Source organism: Callospermophilus lateralis, chromosome 17 (assembly GCF_048772815.1).
Source record: "Callospermophilus lateralis isolate mCalLat2 chromosome 17, mCalLat2.hap1, whole genome shotgun sequence".
NCBI lineage: Eukaryota > Metazoa > Chordata > Mammalia > Rodentia > Sciuridae > Callospermophilus > Callospermophilus lateralis.
In genome coordinates this window covers 71,850,647-71,871,224 of record NC_135321.1, presented here as the reverse complement: position 1 = coordinate 71,871,224, position 20,578 = coordinate 71,850,647, and the positions used below count along the sequence as shown (strand labels likewise).

The 20,578-nt window shown below is 34.7% G+C and overlaps 2 protein-coding genes across 3 annotated transcripts in view; one reads left to right on the top strand and one right to left on the bottom strand.

Moving 5' to 3' along the window:
- Positions 1–20,578, bottom strand: part of Cenpp (centromere protein P) — a 227,122-nt gene that overhangs the window by 153,021 nt on the left and 53,523 nt on the right. The gene's annotated exons all lie outside the window — the stretch shown is intronic.
- Positions 4,853–19,247, top strand: Ogn (osteoglycin). Of its 2 annotated transcripts, none has more exons than XM_076837370.2 (7): positions 4,853–4,982; positions 6,012–6,205; positions 8,169–8,256; positions 13,313–13,471; positions 16,050–16,252; positions 17,880–17,975; positions 18,749–19,247. In XM_076837370.2, exons 2-7 carry the CDS (start codon positions 6,032–6,034, stop codon positions 18,917–18,919), a joined length of 891 nt encoding a protein of 296 aa, XP_076693485.1. In that variant the 5' UTR covers positions 4,853–4,982; positions 6,012–6,031; the 3' UTR covers positions 18,920–19,247. The 2 variants fall into 2 exon arrangements, with proteins under 2 accessions (XP_076693485.1, XP_076693483.1); XM_076837368.1 differs by having other exon boundaries at positions 4,854–4,982; positions 5,953–6,205.

Genomic DNA, 20,578 nt, shown 5'->3' with positions numbered 1-20,578 from the left:
GTTGGCTTTAAAAGGTATAAATATGTAAACTCAGTAGTTCTCAACAGGGTCAATTCCACCACCCCTGACATTTCTACAACTGGAAGTGGTACTGGTAAACATCCTGCAGTACATACAAAGGCCCCAAAACAAAGGATTATCAGGGTGGAGCTCATGGGAGAGTGTTTGCCCAGCATGCCCAAACCCTGGGTTCAATCCCAAGAACCACAAAAAATAAAACCAAAAAACTCCCACAAGAGAATTCTAAGGTCCGAAAGTCAATAGTATAGAGGATGAGAAACTCTATGGTATGTAGATTATAGTCATTCAGATAAAAAGCCAGGCACAGTGGTGCACCCCTGTAATTCTAATGACTCAGGGAGCTGAGGCAGGAAGATTTCAAGTTCCAGGCCAGCCTTGGCAACTTAGTTGAGATCTTTTCTAAAAATAAAAAAGGGCTAAGGATGTAGCATAGTCATAGTACACCTCTAAGTTCTATCCTGAGTATCAAAAACAAAATACAAACACAAAATAACAAAGAATGAGGCCTAAAGAAATTAAAGAATGTGTCCAAGATCAGCTCAGGTAAATGCAGATCAAAACTAGAACTTAAGTGTTCTGATTTCTAAAGTTAGAAGATGAAGGAAATGAAAATGGAGAAAAGACTCTTATGGTTTGTAGCTTTTATTGAAAGTTCATTTGGTAGCTAAAAGGGATCTCTCAGTAGAACCAAGATACCTCATTCCCAGAAAACCCTTGTTTTCAAAACTCAGTTCCATATTCTCTCTCTCTCTCATAAGCAATTGGGAGGAAGAACCACAGGCTAATGGGACACTATCAAAGAAATAAATCTCCTAGAAGATACAAGGATAATGCAACAGGGTCACCTAAAAGAATCCAAAAGATAAAAATCCTTCATTTTGGATACAATGTCTACTCTTGAACAGTAGCAGTTTTTATCTTGTGCCTAGTCTTTTGACTAAAACAAAACATTTCCTTCTTGAACAGAAAACAACCTATTTTAGTTTTAAGCATTTTAATATTAGGAAATGTATATAAAATGTTTGGCTTTGGCCAGGTGTCATATTAACTACTTGGGAGGCTGAGGCAGGAGGATTGTAAAATCAAGGACAGCCTAAGCAACTTAGCAATACCCTATTTGGGGGGAAAAATTAGATAAGAAGGGTTGGAGATATAGCTCACAGGTAGATCACCACTAGGTTCAATCCCCAGTATAGCAATTAAGAGAGAGAGAGAGAGAGCGAGAGCGAGTGTGAGCCTGAAGAGAGGTCTGGACCTTGCCTTGACTATCTTAGTTTATATAGGACCAGTCAAATTCAATAGTTTCAGGTTGAGGTAATCAGAAATATCAACCATGAAATTTAGATGGGGGCTTTGCATAATGTAGTATCAGTAGATGTGGAGGTTGAATTCAATCACATGAACAATCAACCAGTCATTAATGAAGCCCCAATAAAAACTCTGGACACCAAGGCTTGGATGATCTTCCCTGGCAATCAATTCTTTGTGTGTACATACTGTCACCATCAATGCTTACAGGGCAACATATCCTGAGAACAATGGAAGCTTCATATTTGGAACCCCTCTAGATTCTGCCCTATGCATCTCTTCCTTTGGCTGATTTTTCTGCTTATCTTTCCCTACATAAGCCGTAATCTTGAGTAGTAGAGCCTTCACTTACTTCTTGAAGCACTTCTAGACAATTATTGATTATGAGGGTGGTTTGGGGAGTCATTTGAACTTGGATTTGCTATCAAAGGTGAGGGTGGTCTTGGAGGGTATGGCCTCAATTTATCATTTGGCTAACTTTAGGCAGGAACATTAGTTTATTTTCTAGTGTAATTCTGGATATTTCCAGTCGCTAGCTTGTATAATCATTGCCCCTTTGGTTTATGTGAGCACTCTGAGACTTACTTTTAGTCAACAAAATGTGGCAAAGCTGAGAGTGCACATGTGATCATGTTTATTTGAAGGCCACAAAAGACCATGTTGCTCCCCTTGCTAAACATAACCTCCCTCTCCAGTGTAAAGCAGGCTGCATGTCGCAAGCTGCCCTATAAAGGAAGTCACACTGCAAGGAAGGAGGCCTTCAGCTAACAGCAAAAAACTAAGGCCTATAGTCCCAAATTCTGCAAGGATCTGAATGCTGCCAACAACTCTTCCCCATTGGACCCTCAAAATGAGGCTCCAGTTCTGGCTGCATTTCAAATGCAGCTTTCAGATGAGATTCTGAAGCAGGCAATCAAACAAAGCCATGTCAAACTTCTGACCCACAGTAGCTGTGAAATAGTAAGTGTATGTTATTTAAAGTCATTAATTTGTGATAATTTCTTAAACAGTACTAGACAACCATCATAACAATCAGAAACACACCATGAGAGGGAAATTTATAAAATGCAAATAGGGTCATAATTACTTAATGGCTTAAGAATTTCTCAGTAGTCGCTCACTGATACAGACCAAAGTCTAAATATCTTAGGAGTTTTAGTCAGCTTTTTCACTGCTATGACTAAAGGACCTGACCACAACAACAGTAGGGGAGGAAAAGTTTATCTGGGGGTTCCAGTTTCAGAGGTCTTAGTCCATAGCTCCATGCCGTAGGGCTCAAGGTGAGAAAAACATGGCAGAAGACTGTGGTAGAGGGAAGCAGCTCACATGGTAATCAGAAAGCATGGGACTGTGCAGGGTGGGGGCAGAGAGACAGAAAGAGAGATCTCCACTTTCCAGATACAAACACATACCCGAAACCTATGGCCCAAAGCCCCACCTCCTCTAGCCACACCCCACCTGCTTTCAGCCACCACCCAATTAATCCCATCAGGTGATTAATTCACTGATTGTGTTAAGACTCTCCACCAATCATTTCTTCTCTGAACCTTCTTTCATTGTCTCACTTGTGAGCTTCTGGGGACACCTCACATCCAAACCATAATAGTAGGGTATAAAAGACTCTTTTTAATCTGATTCTGGTTCCTTGTCTAATCAAATCTCTTAAAATAGTCCATTCTGTCTCATCTTTTCTCTTTTTCCCTCACTCTAAGCTCCAGCCAAATTCAACCAAGTACAAGTTTTTAAAAATTATCTATCCATCCCTTCCACAATAAGCTGTGCCTCTTTCCTGGAACACCTCAATGCCATGCAACCCTCCTCTTTTCAAATCTCTATAGAAGTCAGCGTGGGTGCACCTCCTTGACCTCAACCAATAAAGGTTGTGGCCTCTTCCAGTATCAGCCAGCCCTGTGTACATTTCTGTGCAGCAAACCCAACTTGCATTCTAATTGCTTATTAGCTGCCTTTCTGTTGATTTAGACTACAAGAAATCCTTGAGGGGGAAAACTGAATTCTATTTGTCTAAGTTAGTTTGTAGTTCTGGCACAGATCTGGTGCTTAATAAACTTTTATTAAATAAATGAATGCTCATAAAATTATGCTTACTGGTCATAACTTTTCAAGGAAAGACATTACAATACACAAAATAATTTTCTATAATCCAAAGTACCAAATTGTAGCATTAATGAAACCATGACTTCAAGGTTTTCCAAACCTGGACACATCCAGCTTACATTTCAGCTCCATTAACCTACCACACAATACCAATCAATATCTACTGTTTTATGATTACATATTTTTAAGACTCTCTACTGTTTTAAAAAATAAACTTAAGGTGGGAGTGGTGACACACACCTATAATCCCATTGGCTTGAGAGGCTGAGACATGAAGATATTGAGTTTGAAGTCAGCCTCAGCAACAACAAGGTGCTAAGCAACTCAGTGAGACCCTGTCTCTAAATAAAATACAAAATAGGGCTGGGGATGTGACTCGGTGGTTGACAATCCCCATCACCAAAATAAATGAACAAATAAACAAATGTGATAAAAAAGAAAATTCAGAAAAGTTTACTCTACCTTTAAAGCCATAAAATCAATAATTTATCTCAACCAAAATCAGAGCATATCATAATTAAAATTAAAGTAATTCACATTCAAATAAAAACTTGAGTGTTAAAAGTTTTAGTTTATCTAAACTTTGATTTGAAACTTGCTAAAACCAATTTTCATTAGAAAAGAAAACTGGTATTCTTTCAGGTTCCATTTTAACAAAATATTCATATTTGTTAAGTTTTTGCCTTAGAGAAAAAAGAAATATTACTTTGATTGCCAAAAGCACTAAAGAGTAATACAAATAAAAGTGCCTAGGTTTTAAAAAGTGAATCTTCAAAGTTACTTACATGGTACCTATACTACCACTTTAACTTTTTAAAATCAATTTAATATTAAAATAAGTTTATGCAGTTCCATTCATTCAGCAAACAAAAATATTTTTATTACCAACCCCAAAATTATAGATCAATTTTATTTTTAAACAACTAATTCTCATACATTGGTTTTTATTACACGTAACTAAAATAAAGGAACAAAACCACCAAAAGATCAAATTATAATAAATTAGGATAAAACTAAATATTTCATTGGATATTTCTGACTATAAAATTAATTAAAAACTTTGGACAAGACCTTTAGTCCATATAAAATTAGAAGCACAGACCACATTTTGGTTTTAGTGTTCTATTTCATTCAAAAAGCAGGTATTTTATCTCATGGGAAAGCAGCAAAATGAAAATTGTGATTTTTGTAACTATGTCATTTTATAAACTCATAGTCACTAAAAGATTAGTGATTATTACACAAGATAAAAAGAACATGGGTCTGTATTCAGTCAAAGCAGCCAGATAGCAGCGATTTCCAACATCTCCAGCACAGTTCTCTAGTACAACACCCTGCATTTCACCCTAGAGGAGGAATGTTGGCAAAGATCTTTACCACATGGAAACTGCTCTCTTAAAGCTGCTGGGCCCTGAAATTTTATTCGCAGTTTGAAATCTATCCACCGCTTTCCTCACTCACCCTCCCACTTGGGGCTAATGCACAGGCATGAACACCTATTGAGGAAAACCACAAAAAACTTCAAAACGGCTATAACGGTAGGCTTTTTCCCCCACATATTATTTTAAATATTATTTGCTAAAGTGTGATGTATTTAATAGTCTTAATAAATGTAAAGGACATTTCTAATGTGTTTAAGTTCAGTTACCTTGAACAATTAATTTTTAACAATTATTTTCATCTATCATTACATTACATAACTTAATATTGAGGCAGATAAGAACTGGGTGTTACAAAACTCACAAACCCATTTTATTCTTAATTTTCAATCACTGGATTTTTGAGAAATTGGCATCTAGAATGTAGCATCAGCAACTCTGTATGACTCTGAAGTTACTTAAGAAATAATCTGAAATATCTGCCCACCAGATAAAATACACTGGTGAATCTAAAAGAATCCTTTCCAGTATGTTCCTCAAAGTTCCTTGATTAAACTCTGCATTTCCTCTAGTCTACATTACTATTGTTGCAGTTTTCATAGTTTAAACTGAAAAGACCTTATTATTAATCAAAAATAGTGATAATCTATTAAATTTACAAAACTCTATATTCTGTAAGTATTAATGACTGCATGATATGAAATTAAGATTTAAGTTTTAAATTTTTTCTAGGAACTTGTTTCAAAAAGCAGAATCAAGAGTTCTTATAAAGCAGCAAAGTTGAAATATGATATTTTTAACTCACATGAGACAGATCTTGGGTCTTCATTTAACTATTTCTACTACAGGTATCCTAAAAATATTTCATTGTATACAAGTACCTCTATTGAAGGCATTTAATTATTAAGAAACTTAAATTATCAACCTCTCTTAAATCTTTGATAGACAATAAATAAAACGTTCTAAAACTATTTTTCAGAATGTTTACTGATACATGCAAACTGCTAGTATCTAATTAAAGATCACTAAGGGTTAAATACTTGTTCTCTGGCCCCTACTGCGTACACTCTGCCAAAACATCCTCTAAGCTTTTAAATATTGCTTCGATGGTCTGCATTTTTATTTCCAGGGAAAAGCAGAGTTTTGTCCCACAGTCTGCAGGCCACTCACTGGTTTATTAACTTCCAGTCACCTTGATTTCTGCTGAAATGAAGACTGTACAGTCTACACTGCTCCTGTTACTGTTCATGCCTCTGACGGAGCCAGCACCACCAGCTCAGCAGGACTCAGGCATCACCCATGAGTATGGAACAGATAACTTGGAAGAAACCATATTTAGCCAAGATTATGAGGATAAATACCTGGATGGAAAAAATATTAAGGTATTTTATTTCTATTCTAAATTTACCTTCTAAAATAGTACCCATTTAAATGTACATTTTGTTTTTCTTCAATTTATCTGATAAAGGGGAAATGAAAAGCATTTTAAATGGTTAAAAGTAATTCATAATAATTGTCCCCTGAGATTATACTTTTAGAACATGCATGACTTCCAAATTAATAAATAGTACTTATGGTAACCAAATAGTTGCTATAGTAAACAAAAAAATAAAATTTAAGGGAAACTAAACTTTAAAGATGATCTTTGACCAGTTGCAATTTATATATTATGTTATGCAATGCCCTATATTTGCATATTTTACTGCCTAAAAAAATTAATGAGAATAAAGATGAATTCTTAGCTTAGTTTATTATTTTGGGAAAAAATGGTTCAAGGAAATGACCAGAAGAGCACTGGTTATGTCAACTACACAAAGTACCAAAAATTGAAAAACAAATTCATAGAGGCTTTCTTTTAAATCAGTTTTAGCAGTTTAGACTCTATATCAGTTTACAAGGATCTGTAACTGTTATTGAGTTAACATTCTACAAGGAGAGTTTCTATAACACATCATTCACATCTCACCTTCAAGCAATGTAATTATTTGTGGTTTTCTTGGCACACAGAAATGAATATTGGTTAAGGAAAAAGTTACATAGCACATAACTATTTGTTGCCCACTGTATGCGTCATATGCGTCATACACACATACACACATACAATGGAAAACCAGAAATGTAGCCAAAAATATAATAAAATTGGTTGCTGGATAAGTTCTTCTCTGCTATAAACCAGAGGGTGAAGATTTTAAGACTGACTAGTTAAATTACTTTTCTTTTTGCACAGAATAAGCAAATGTTAATACCATTGTTTCTTTCTTCTAATGCAGTTAGTTGATATACTGGTATTATTTTTGTACATGATTATGACAGAAAATATTGGTATTTCCAGTCATAGTTACAAATTAAAAAAGAAGCGGCACCCCATCATAATATAAGCTAAATATAAGCAATTGGCTCACTTGGATAATTTGAATCCATCAATCAATTATAAGAACACTTTCAAATTCCCTGATTCTTAAAAAGTTCAGAGATAACTTTCTCTCTGCTTCTTCTTGTTACAGGGTTTTAGCAGTTTTTCAGTCTAAACATGTAGACTAAATTTTGTGGAATCGAAGAAAATTCAATGGGACAGGGGGTAGGGGAGGCAGCCAGCACAGATGAAAGAAGACCAAGGAAGGCAAGGCCAGGAGTGATGACTGAGATAAAGTGAAGCACACTTACAATGAGTAGAAAGAATAGGACCCCACATAATATGCTACACTTCAATGGCTGAAAACATACTCTCTGGGAATAGAGGGGAAGGTCAATGTTAGGGACTCCAGTTCCCCAGAGTTGACAGCTTAGGCCAGTGGTTTGAGTACCACAGAAGGCCAGAATAAAGGGGCTCTGAAGGTCAGGGCTTCAAGGAGACATGTAGGTAATTAAAGGTTCAACCCTAAAAGAGACAGATGAAGCTTACACAATACTTCACTCATGTGGCTTCAGGGAGCTCTGGTGCACCTCTTGCTCAAAATGGTAGAATCTGATAAGAGGAACTAAGACAAGAACCACATGAAATAGTTTCACCTCAAAAAAACTGTCATTCCCATTTGGAGAATTCTCTCCAAGTTTCCACTAGAAATTTCAATGTATTCAACATTTACTAAGTAGTGAGTTCAGCCATTGCAAATACAAAATTAAAAAAATAATCTGGTTCTTTTACTCCAGGAGCTCACAATCTAGGGTAAAAACACATTTATATTATAATATAATAAATTATGAAATGAAATTATGTAAAAAAATGCTAACAGAACACAAAAGAAATTGTGATTATGAGAAGATAAACACTCTCTGTGACACCTGGGTTGACAGTCAAATTTAGACCTCATCACACCTGATAACAAACTATTATTTCTCCAATAGGAAAATATGATAATACCTGATGAGAAAAGTCTTCAGGTACAAAAAGACGAAGCTGTAACATTATTACCCCCCAAGAAAGAAAATGATGGTAAGTACAAATACTCTATAGTCTAATTTTTTCTAAAAGAACCTTTAAAAATAACTGCAAGAACTTTATCTTATAGTAATAAAAAATTACCTCAAGATAACAGTAAATGTAAACTGAAATTTTAGCTCCAATGGTAAAGACAAGCAAATATATTGGGAGTGCAATCATTTGTCACTGCACACTATTTATGAGAATATGGAACAGAAGCATTCAAGAACAACCAAAGCTTAGTCCAAGCTTACCATCTACAAATGTATGTTTATACCCAAATGAAATCAATTCCAGAAATACTTAAAGATTGATCATTTCCTGAATATAACGCACAGCCTCAGGGTAAGGTAAATAAAATGTAATTCTTGCCTTCAAGAAACTCACCGAAGAGAAATGGCTCTTTTTATAATTAACTAAAATGTCCATTTCCATTAAACTAATAGAGAACTTATAGTAAAATAAGTTCCATTTAATAGTTCCTATGTATTCCGTTTATCCCTGCTCTAAAATAGAACATTTCATACAAAATCATGAAAAATACACATTAATTTCTATAATGCTACAATAAATTTAAAATGAACCAAGCAGAAAATACATCTTAAAGTACCTTAGGAAAAGCAGACTTGGACAAATGGTCATTCCTTGTTCTTAGATAGGATGCCTCAATATCATAAAAATGGCAGTTCTAAGTTCTCTAAAATTACTAAAAACTTATAAAAGCTGGAAAAACATGCACAAACACAGGGGGAAGCACTGAACAATGTCTGGTATATGCAGAATGAGACCTACCACACATTAAAACATATTATAATTTAAAAATTGTGAATCCTAGTGCATGAATAGATAGAAATGTGGCACACAGTACCAACTTAAATCACTGACACAAAAATGCTACTTTTAAAAAACTGGGGCTGGGGCTGGGGCTGGGATTGTGGCTCAGTGGTAGAGCACTCGCCTAGCAGGAGTGAGGCCCTGGGTTCGATCCTCAGCACCTCATAAAAAATAAATAAAATAAAGGTATTATGTCCAACTACAACTAAAAAATAAATATTAAAAAAAACTGGGGCTGGTAAAACTACACATCCATTTGAAAAGGGATATAATTAGATTCATACTTTAGATAAAAACAAAAAACAAAAACCATACTCCAAGTAGATTAGGGATCCAAATGTTTATGATGAAAATACATGCACTAGAAGGCACCCTGTGTGGCGAACACCTCAAAGTCCAGATATATTAACAGAAAAGATCATTACATTTGATTCCATTAAACTTTTGCAAGCTGGGAATGATGAGATTCCAACAGCAATGGGCATACCCAGAACCGAGATCTTGGTTTCTAATACCATTCTGCACTAAAAAGAACCAGTACTTTTTGAAGAGAGAACTCACTTTAGGATTGAGGTAGAGAAAATGCAAGATTTGTCTGGGTCATCTTTCTAGGCCAAAAAATAAAGACGTTCTCAAAGAATAATAGATGTGTATAATATTTTTAAAAAATTCATCAAAATGTATGAAATACACAAGTAAATATGTAGAAAATATATATAAGTCCTATACACTGAAAGTCAGACAATACTATTGAGAGAAATTAAAGAAGATTTAAATATATGGAAAAATATATTGTGTTCAAAGTCTGGAACACTTTATAACATCAAGATATCAATTTTCCCTAAACATAAATGCAACTCAACACAATCTCAATCAAAATTCTAACAGGCTTTTTCAAGATTTTATTTTAAATTAAAAGCCATGTCTAAATTTGTATGGAAAAAGGCAGTTGTAGTGGCATATGCCTTTAATCCCAGCAACTTAGGCAGTTAAGACAGGAGGATAACAAGTTTGAAGTCAGCCTTGGCAACTTAGCAAGATCCTGTCTCAAAATAAAAATAAAAAGGGTTGGGGATGTAGCTCAGTATATGAGTGCCCCTGGGTTCCATACCTAGTACAAAAAATAAAAAATAAAATTTATATGGATATAGAAAGCACCTATAATACTCAAAACAATGCTGAAGAAGAATAACGTTGGAGAATTTATACGACATCATAGCAAGACTTATAAAAGTACAAGAATCAAGATATTGTGGTATTGGTGTAAAAATAAAATTTTAAAAACATCAATGGAACAAAATAAAAATCTAAGGGTTTATACAATATGGTGAACCAGTTTTTGAAAATGTGCCAACACAAATCAGTGGGGGAAAGGTTAATCTTTCCCCAAAATCATGTTGAAATACCAACAGCCATAACAGAGAAAAAAAGATATTAACCTTTTTTATTACCATATTTACCATAAAAGTTAACTCAAAATGGACCAGTGCCTAAATGTAAAGAGCTTAAACTATACAACTGGGGGGGGGGGGGATTAAAATCTTAGTGATTGTTATAGTTTGAATCTAAAAATGTGCCCCCAAAATTCATGTGTTAAAGATAGCTTCCCAAGCTGATGGCACTATTAGGAGGAATGGAAACTTTAGGCAGTGGGGCCTAATGGGAGGGATTTAGGGGTGTGCCCTTTGAGGGTATATTGGGACCCTGGGCCCATCCTCTTTCTCTCTCTGCTTCCTGGAGACTATGAGGTGAGCAGCTCTGCTCCACCACATTCTCCCTGCCATGATGTTCTGCCTTGTCATAGACCCAAAAGGAATTGTGCCAACAACCCACCATGGACTGAAACCTCTGAAACTGTGAGCCAAAAATAAAGCTTTCTTCAAGTTGATTCTCTCAAATGTTTTGCCACCGTGACAGAAAACTAACACGGGGACTACCAAATAGTTCATAAAAACAATAGCACCACAACAAAAAACATGTATATAAAGGAATCATTCATTAAAATTTAAAATATCTGTATTTCAAAAGACACTGACAAAAAATAAAAAGACAAGTTACAACTTGGGTAAACATTTATAAAACATAAATCTGACAAATGACTTATATCTAGAATACATAATCCTACAAGTCAATAATTGTACAAAAATCCAGTTAAAAAATAGGCAAAACATATGAATAGATACTTTACCAAGGAAAATTTGTGGATGTCAAATAAGTACATAAAAAATGTTCAATATTACTTGTGATTAGGGAAATGCAAATTACATAATGACATACCACAACACACTCTACTTGAAGGCTAAAATTAAAAAGACTGACCATACCAAATGTTGATAAGGATATACAGCAACTAGAGTTCTCATACATTGTGGTGGAAATGTTAAAAATGGCATAGTCCCTTAGAAAATAGTTGGAGACTTTCTTCAAAAGATAAAACTTACACTCATAATACAATCCAGTCATTCCATTTCTTGGTATGTACTTGAGAAATGAAAGCATTAAGTCTACAAAAATCTGTGTATAAGTGTTCACAGAAGCTTTCTTAGAAATGGCCCAAACCTGACCCAAATGTCTATAAGAGCTGTTGTATTAATTGTATACACTTAGACAATGAAATAATAAGTAATAAAGAGGAATGAATCACTGATACACTCAACAATGGTTGAATCTCAAAATAACTATGTGGAGTGAAAGAAGCCAGACAAAAGAATATATAGTGAATTATTCTTTTCTTATAAAATTCTCCTAAGTTCAAAGTAATGAAAGCAGATCAGTGGTTGCTTGGCAACAAGAGTGGGAGAAAGGTATTATTAAAGGGCATGAAAAAATTTTGGGGTGGGGATGGATATATCAATTGTCTCAATTAGAGTGAAAGTCTTGTGGGTACATACATATGTCAATACAAATTGTACAATTTAAATATATGAATTTACTCAATTAGCCATAAAAAATTGTGGGAGAAAAAGCTTTTTAAAAAAAAAAAGCCGGCTAATCCATGACAATTTGATTATTAAAACAAACATGATGGTAATTGATTATGACTCATGAATAGAAAATCCATGAATTCATATTGATAAAAAAAATAAATAGGAAAAGAATGGTCCACTTTACAGCAGAACACCAACTAACAAAAACATAAGGAATGATGGAATTAGACACTCGCTACTTGGCAACTATCCTAATAAGGAATGAGTCGGGCCTGGAACAGTGGCACATGCCTGAAATCCCAGTGGCTCAGGAGGCTGAGACAAGGGGATCGTGAGTTCAAAGCCAGCCTCAGCAATGGTGAGGCATAAGCAACTCGGTGAGACCCTGTCACTAAATAAAATACAAAATAGGTTTGGGGATGCGGATCAGTGGTTGAGTTCCCGAGTTCAATCCCTGGTTCAAAAAAAAAAAAAAAATCATTCAGTTAAGAATTATTGATGCATCCTAAAACAGTGGATAAAAGTTTAACAACACATCAATTTGTTTTTGTTTTTGTCTCAAAGTACTTTTCCAAAAGATATTATTAATTACAAGGTGAAAAATAGTAACCTTACAGAGTGAGAAACATGGCAGACCTATTTTAGCCAAATGACCAAAAACATTATTAGGAATGAGACAGATACCAAGTTCTCGTGATACACAACACTGAGGACACAACACCATTTTCAAGGTATTCCAGCCAAAAAATGAAATTCTCAGACAAACCCTAATACAAAGAAATTCTGCAAAATTAATGTCAGGGGACAGCAGGGGATAGAGGGTTTTCACTTTTCAAAAATGATATAAAAAACAAAGACTAAGGAACTGCTCCAGGTTAAAAGAAAAAGGTGGGATAAATAAATGCAATCAATGAGTTGGGGCTCAAATAACTTCCCAAGTTACCCCGAGGCAAATCAAGTAGAATTTAGACCTAGGATCTGAACAATGCCTGTGATGACTTCTAATTTTCAAATTAATATTTTGCTCATTCAACTAGTGATTTCTAAAGACTTTAGTCACTGTCACAAATCTGAAATAAATTTATAGATTTAAAATTTTTTTAGACCTTAAAAATTCTAATTATCAAGCACAATGTAGGTCACTGGCTACCATTACTAAATAAATATGCTTACTACTATCATCTATGATTCTGTCAAATACCTTTTCAAAATAGTAGTAACATTTTTAATACCAACAATTTTAGCACTAGAGGCTAAATATTTTCAAACTGCTTTTTATACTTTCATGACTTTGTTTCCCAATTTAGAAATGCCCACGTGCCTCTTATGTGTTTGTTTAAGTGGCTCTGTGTACTGTGAAGAAGTTGACATCGATGCTGTACCACCCTTGCCAAAGGAATCAGCCTATCTTTATGCACGATTCAATAAAATTAAAAAGCTGACTGCTAAAGATTTCGCAGACATGCGTAAGTTTAAATATGATAGTAGTACTAACTCCTATAAAGAAGTTTGTACATACTTATAGCCTGCCACATATGGAGTTGTCACAAAAATGACTGGTTTGTTGGTAAATATTCTTTCCACTCTGACTTTCTCTGTCATCTTTCTTTACTGGTGATTGATGTCTGTGTTGACAGCCTAACAAACAAACAGCAGTAATTTTTCAACCCTCATAACTCAAGATCCACTTTGTAGACTGAGAGTATAGCTCAGTGGCAGAGAGCTTGCCTAGCATGCAGCAAGCCCTGGGTTCAATCTCCAGAACTTATAAAAAGAAAAAGGAAGGAAGGATGGATCCATTGCTTCAGATAGTAAGCACCACCAACATAACTACAATACTTCTCTAACCATAATGTTTTATATTCCACCTTTTCTGTGAAAGCACAGGAACTGCTTTTCTTCATTTTAACTCATGTTTTACAAATCTGGCTATATATTAAAAATATCGGGGCAAATATTTTTAAAATACTAATACAAAGCTGTATTTCCCAAAGGTTCTAATCCAGGATGTGGCAGAGGCCAGGCATCATCATTAAAAAGAACCAAACTTCTTTGTTGCAAATAGTGGCATTTAACTTTCCCAGGTCATTAATGATGTTAAACTCTTGGATTCCTATTAAACCTTAACCCAACAAGGGTGTTATCATTTGTATAGCAGAAGGCTCTACCTCTTCAGTATAAAACCTCAGTTCTGGATCATTGATTTCTTGTCAGTTTCTTAGACTCTGTAGCTCAGTGGTAGAGTGCTTGCCTAGCACATGCAAGACCCTGGGTTCAATCCTCAGTACCACATAAAAATAAATAAATAAAATAAAAGGTATTGTGTCCATCTATAATTAAAAAAAAAAATATATATATATATATATACTTAAAAAAAATCACACACACATAGGAATGTGCACTGACCTCATTATACATTTACTGTATTAACTATAACTGCATTCATGCTGCCAGTAGCATCTCCCAACTGTGGAATGAAGTACATTTCATCCTCATGATTTGGGATCCCTTATTTGCAAATTAACCTACTTGCTAATGTCTTTTTGTAACCTCCAAATCAAAACACATGATACTTTCGTGATCATTAGCAGATGTGAATGGAGCAGCAAAAAAAAAATTGAGTTATTTAAAATGAGCATCCCCAGCTGAGGCTGAACAAAGCAAAACTCTCTTCTGATTTCAGCTCTCATACTGTAAATAAATGCTTATTCAGTCTATTTAGTGACATGTTTTCTGTAGTTTTATCCTTTTTATTGATAATTTTACTGTTGAAAAGAGCCCAAGACTAGTGCTGCAGTAATCCATAGCATTTCTAAGTGCAGGAAGGCTATGATATGCTTTACAGAGAAAATACATGTGCCCGATAAACTACATTTAGGCATAAGGTAATAGTGCAATGTTAATGAGCCAACATTGTACATTAAACAAATTATCTTTAAATAAAAACACATAACAGCAGCAACTGGTTGACAAAAATAATTGATTAAAGGCTCATGGGAACCTAACCTTGTAATTCCCCTAGGAGCAATGGTTCAGTTTTCATTAATTTAATATTTGTAGCAACATTTTAGAGATGACTATTATGGCCTGGCACAGTGGTACATACTTGTAATTCCAGCTACTTGGAAAGTCAAGGTAGGAAGAACACAAGTCTAAAGCCAGCTTCAGCTAGTTGGCAAGACCTTGTCTCAAAATTTGAAAACTTAAAAAGAGCTGGGAATGTGCACACCTGTAATCCCAGAAGCTTGGGAGGCTGAAACAGGAGGATTGTGAGTTCAAAAGCAGTCTTAGCAACTTAGTGAGGCCTTAAGCAACTCATTAGACCCTGTCTCTAAATAAAATATAAGGGCTGGGGATATGGCTCAGTGGTAGAAGACCCCTGGGTTCCATTCCTAGTACCAAAGGGGGAGGAGAAAAACTACTGTGAATGAGTACCAACTGTATTTCTCAATCATCTTGGAAAAAGTGATATGCACATACATACGCACACCAAATTTCTCAATCTCTCAATCTGCATGACTGTTGCAAATCAGGGAACACTTAAGTAATAAGGCTTAGAGAGATTAAGGTAACATATCCACAATTACAATGCAATGTGCTGGCCAAAAATTGTTTTCAAAAGCACTAATTACATGATTCCAGTCAATCTAATTTTATGCTTACTTCCCATGATTTGCAATAAGAATTTATTTCAATCTGCCTATGCATCCTGAGAAATTCAAATAGAGAACTATGGAAAGACTACTTAAAATCTCTTCCAAACCTGAGATTCTTGGACTGCAGTTAGACAAAGCATTATCGTTAGACACAAAAAGACATTCAGTGTTCAACAAAATTCTACTGATGCAGCTTGAGATGTATCACATAGTAGAGATTGACTAGCATGTGCAAGATCTGAAGTTCAATTCTTAGCACGATCCACACAAATGATAACAACAGTAAACTTTCCTGAGTAGACACTCTAATAGGCACTAAAGAAAAGATGTGATCCATTAAACAAATGCTTTCTTCAGGCAACAGGATTTTCTTTTTTTTCCCCTCAAGCTAACTTAAGAAGACTTGATTTTACGGGAAACTTGATAGAAGACATAGAAGATGGTACTTTTTCAAAACTTTCTCTGTTAGAAGAGCTTTCGCTTGCTGAAAATCAACTACTGAAACTTCCAGTTCTTCCTCCAAAGCTTACTTTATTTAATGCAAAATACAACAAAATCAAGAGCAGAGGGATCAAAGCAAATACATTCAAAGTAAGTATTTCATCATATGGCTGAACACAGTATCAGCGATAATATATCAAAAGAGAGAGAAACTTTGGTCAGTAATTCTGTTTTGATTACTGATTTTTTCTTTCTTCTTCTTCTTTTTTTTAAATGCTCTTGCTATCTTGCCAGCCTTGAACTCCTGGGTTCAAATGATCCTCCTACCTCAGACTCCAGAGTTGCTGAGATGACAGGGGTGTGACACCTCATGCAGATTTTGTTTGGATGATCATTTAAAACTATTTTGATGAAATAAATGAAGATATTTCTTTCATAACAAAGAGCCATTATACATTATACAATGTATAATGTGTCCATAAATATATAGTCTCTTGAAAAATGTTAAAATATTTCACTTCTCTTCCCTTTTTGTTTATATTTAAGATCTCCTTTTTCAATTTTAAGAGAGATTTTAAAGTTAGATCAGAGTTCCTGATATGTTTCTGATAAGGAACTCAGAAGTTAAGAGGCTTTTAGCAGACTTTTTAAAAGCATACTCACTTCTTAAAACTTGTAATTTCAAGATATAAATTTAAGTAGGCCATCTTTGAATAATTGGCGTACTAAAGACTTACCAAGATAATCAACATTTCATTAAAAAACAAAAAAATGTTGAGCTGGGCACAGTATCACATCCCTATAGTCGATATTATTTGGAATGCTGCAGCAGGAGAATCATTTGAGCCCAGGAGTTTAAGGCCAGCCTGGGCAAGACAGTGAGACTCCTTATGGGGGCAGGGGGTAAGGAATGTTTCAAGTACTTGTGGTTTTACACATATAGAGAGGATTCATGACAACTTGAATGAAAATGATAAATTTGGCCTTTTTGTAGCTTTGCTAAATGCCCTAGGATTATAACAGACACTAGTAAAATAAGGTTACTATAATTCACATAAATGAGACCCACTGGGAAGATAGGTGCTTGTTACCCATATGTTGGAAAAGCAGGATACTTTTACAAAGGAATTTAATAGTACAGAAAAGAATTAGCAAGATCTGATACAGAATGCATATCAAAGTTAAGGTAAAAGAGCAATATCTAGGAAAACTATAGTATATAATTATACACTTTAATGAGTTAGTGTTCATGAAGAGTAACCCAACATGATTCCTTATGGAAAAAGCCATAGCAAGTTAAGTGTTTCATAAATTGCTTCAGGAAACATGTTGCTCAACATACATCTGTTAGGTGTGACTGCTTCACTACAAGTTGGTGGAGTTGAAATGGGAAGCTTCAGAAGATCAAGAGAGGTTAGGACAGCATCAGGATCCAAAAAGCAATTTCCCACAGTTAGTGAACTCATTAAGCTGTTTCCAGGACAAATTCAAAGGGCCCAGAAAGATCATGGCATCAAAGCTTGGTATTCAGAGATGAGATGAATGCACAGAAACTTGAGGTAAGAAGCAGAGCTTTGCTGGTCATCATAAAGGCCATAAAGGACCAAAATACACTAGTTGTGAAGCCAGACAGTGATGACCAAAACAAGAAAACTATCATACCAAGCATATGTACTATTGATATGTGTTCATACCAATATTCTTTTATAGAAATTGCTTGAATCCAGTGAAGGAACACATAAACCTCAATAACACTCCAACTAAATTTTCCTTTCAGAAATTGAATAATCTCTCCTTCCTCTACCTGGACCATAATTCCCTGGAATCTGTGCCTCCTAACTTACCAGAAAGTCTACGTATAATTCATCTTCAGGTATAATTGTTCTTTTCACAATCTCTGGCTTTGAGTACCTATGGGTCATTCTTAAAATTCACTGGGAAAGTCACTTGTAAATTACGGTTAGATGACTACGGCAGTGCAATAGCTCAATGTTCATCAAAAGTATTAATATTTAGTCAAATGAACCCTCCTGCCCAGAAGCTGAGATTAGAACCAGACCAGCCACTGGTTACACCCACTACAGGTGTAAAGATGCTCTTAAGTGAAATTTGTGTCCAATGTACACTTGGCATCTCTTAGCTAACCTTAACACATGGACTTACAGTGAGGGGGCACTGGGACCTCTAATTCATGTCTCTTTCTCTAAACAGGTAAACATTTCTAAGTACAACATCAAGTAGGGAATGCAAAAGTGAAGGAGGAATGAAAACAAAAAACTGAAATTGTTTTTTCAGAATCCTAAGAATTCCAACTTGCGTTACTTCCTTAGAGAATACCTAAGGACACAGTACATTTTTAGAAGTGACACTCTAGAATAGGATACTTTCTCCATTTAATATAAGCCTATTTACATTCAGAACTTTGTGCTACACAAAAATTACTCTTAATAATTGATAGTCATTCTTCCAAAATATCATTGTACACTTAAAAAGAGGTGCTCAGACTGCACAGTTTTATTATCATGAGATACACAGTATATGATATTTAACACTTTTTTGAAAAAATATTCCATGGGATCCTACTACATAGCAACAGATGGTTGATTTCAGATTTATGATCAATTTTTATTTCCTTTTGTTTTTCAGTTTAACAACATAACTTCAATTACAGATGATACATTCTGCAAGGCTAATGACACTCGTTACATTCGGGATCGGATCGAAGAGATTCGCCTGGAGGGCAACCCAATCATCCTGGGAAAGCATCCAAACAGTTTTATTTGCTTAAAAAGACTACCTATAGGGTCATACTTTTAATCACTATCAATACAGCTTGTAAGCTAAAGTACACATACATATAATCTGTCTAAACATTATCTAAAGAATCATAAATACTGGTTTAATATTAACTTTTTATCCCACTGAGATGGAATTTTATGTTTTAAACAAAGATGTTGAACAATCTTACATAACTGAATCTCTAAGTTCAAAGTAATGTAATGTGAAAATATTTAAACAGCACTAGAAAACCCCTCTTGTTTATACTAGACTACCATTTAAAAGGCATGTTTTTATATAAATACCATTTGGATGTTATTACTCCCCTTACTAATAAAGGAAGAGAAGAAGTCCAAGAAACTTTCAACTGTCTTTCCTGTCCTTTACTGTATCTCAAAAACAATTAAGGCAGATTTCCCAAAAACTTCAAAAAGCTAAATGTTCCCAGTGATCTCCAATGTTTTTTCTTTTATGATTCATCATTATTTATTATGAAGTAGGAACTTTGATTTCTTCCTGTCAAGGCAGCTATTTTAGCTATATTTTCACTTAGTCTAAGAAAAAGGAGATAGTCTCATGCTTCAGCAAAATTTTCCAAAAGTAGAATTTTATTCTCTGATAAAGACCTAATATAGAAAGGTTCAGAGTGTTCTGCTTTGTGGTTATACAATTAAAATCTTAAATAGTAAACATTTTTCTTTTATATAAATATTAACATTCCAAGCCTACCATAAAACATTTAAAAAGTCAAGCAAGTTAAAACCAGTAAGCTTCTAAGAAAAATCAAGTCTATCCCATTTCTCAGAGAATAAGATTCCTCCACTGTACAGATTTTCAAATATGAGATAATAGCAAAATATTTTATTTTTACATTATAGGAATGAGGATCTCATAAATAAATTTGTTCAAAGATGAGAAATGAAAACAAAGTGTCTTCTATGGGGTCACTGAACACCATGTGCAGCAGCCCATACATACACATATTCACCCAAACAAACTGAAAATTCGTAGCAAAGCTTCTCAGCAACATTCTCATGTTTTAGAAATATGAGTCTGATCTGTATACGTAAAAGTACCAATGACATTTCCATTATAAATTATACATTGGAATTGGGTATGTCTTTATATTATACTATTCCCGGAACACTTACTTATTTCCATTAAAAAATTTTTTTTAAAATATTTTCTTTTCTTTAAAATATATTTTTTTAGTTGTAGTTGGACACAATAGATTTTATTTATTTATTTTTATGTGGTGCTGAGGATCGAATCCAGCACCTCACAAGTGCTAGGCGAGTGCTCTACCACTGAGCCACAACACCAACCCCTACTTATTCCCATTTTTAACCATTTACTTGTTTTTTCCCCTACCTAGAATGACCCTTCCCACATTTGTCTAGGTAGATGCCAAAATAAAACTTTTTCATTTAAGCATCTGTGATGTCTTAAGGCCACAATTGCTAATCTAATAATGCTTATTAACTTATTCATTGATTGTGGTAATTGATGAGCATAGGTATTTTGTGTGTTTACCCCATTTCTCTGTGACTGAATGCTCACTGAAAAGCCTGGACACCACTTTATCTTCTAAGAAGCCTAGCACAATATCAAGCACATTGGAATTAAACATACAATAAATATTGTAAAATCCACCCAAACAGAAGGGTTCTATTTTATTTGGAAAATAGCCATCTTTAA

Excerpts from the sequence above, each read along its gene's own strand:
- Ogn (XM_076837370.2), top strand. The coding sequence starts at position 6,032 with ATGAAGACTGTACAGTCTACACTGCTCCTGTTACTGTTCATGCCTCTG. Across the intron at positions 6,206-8,168 it reads TGGATGGAAAAAATATTAAG|GAAAATATGATAATACCTGA; the intron begins GTATTTTATTTC and ends TTTCTCCAATAG. Across the intron at positions 16,253-17,879 it reads TCAAAGCAAATACATTCAAA|AAATTGAATAATCTCTCCTT; the intron begins GTAAGTATTTCA and ends TTTTCCTTTCAG.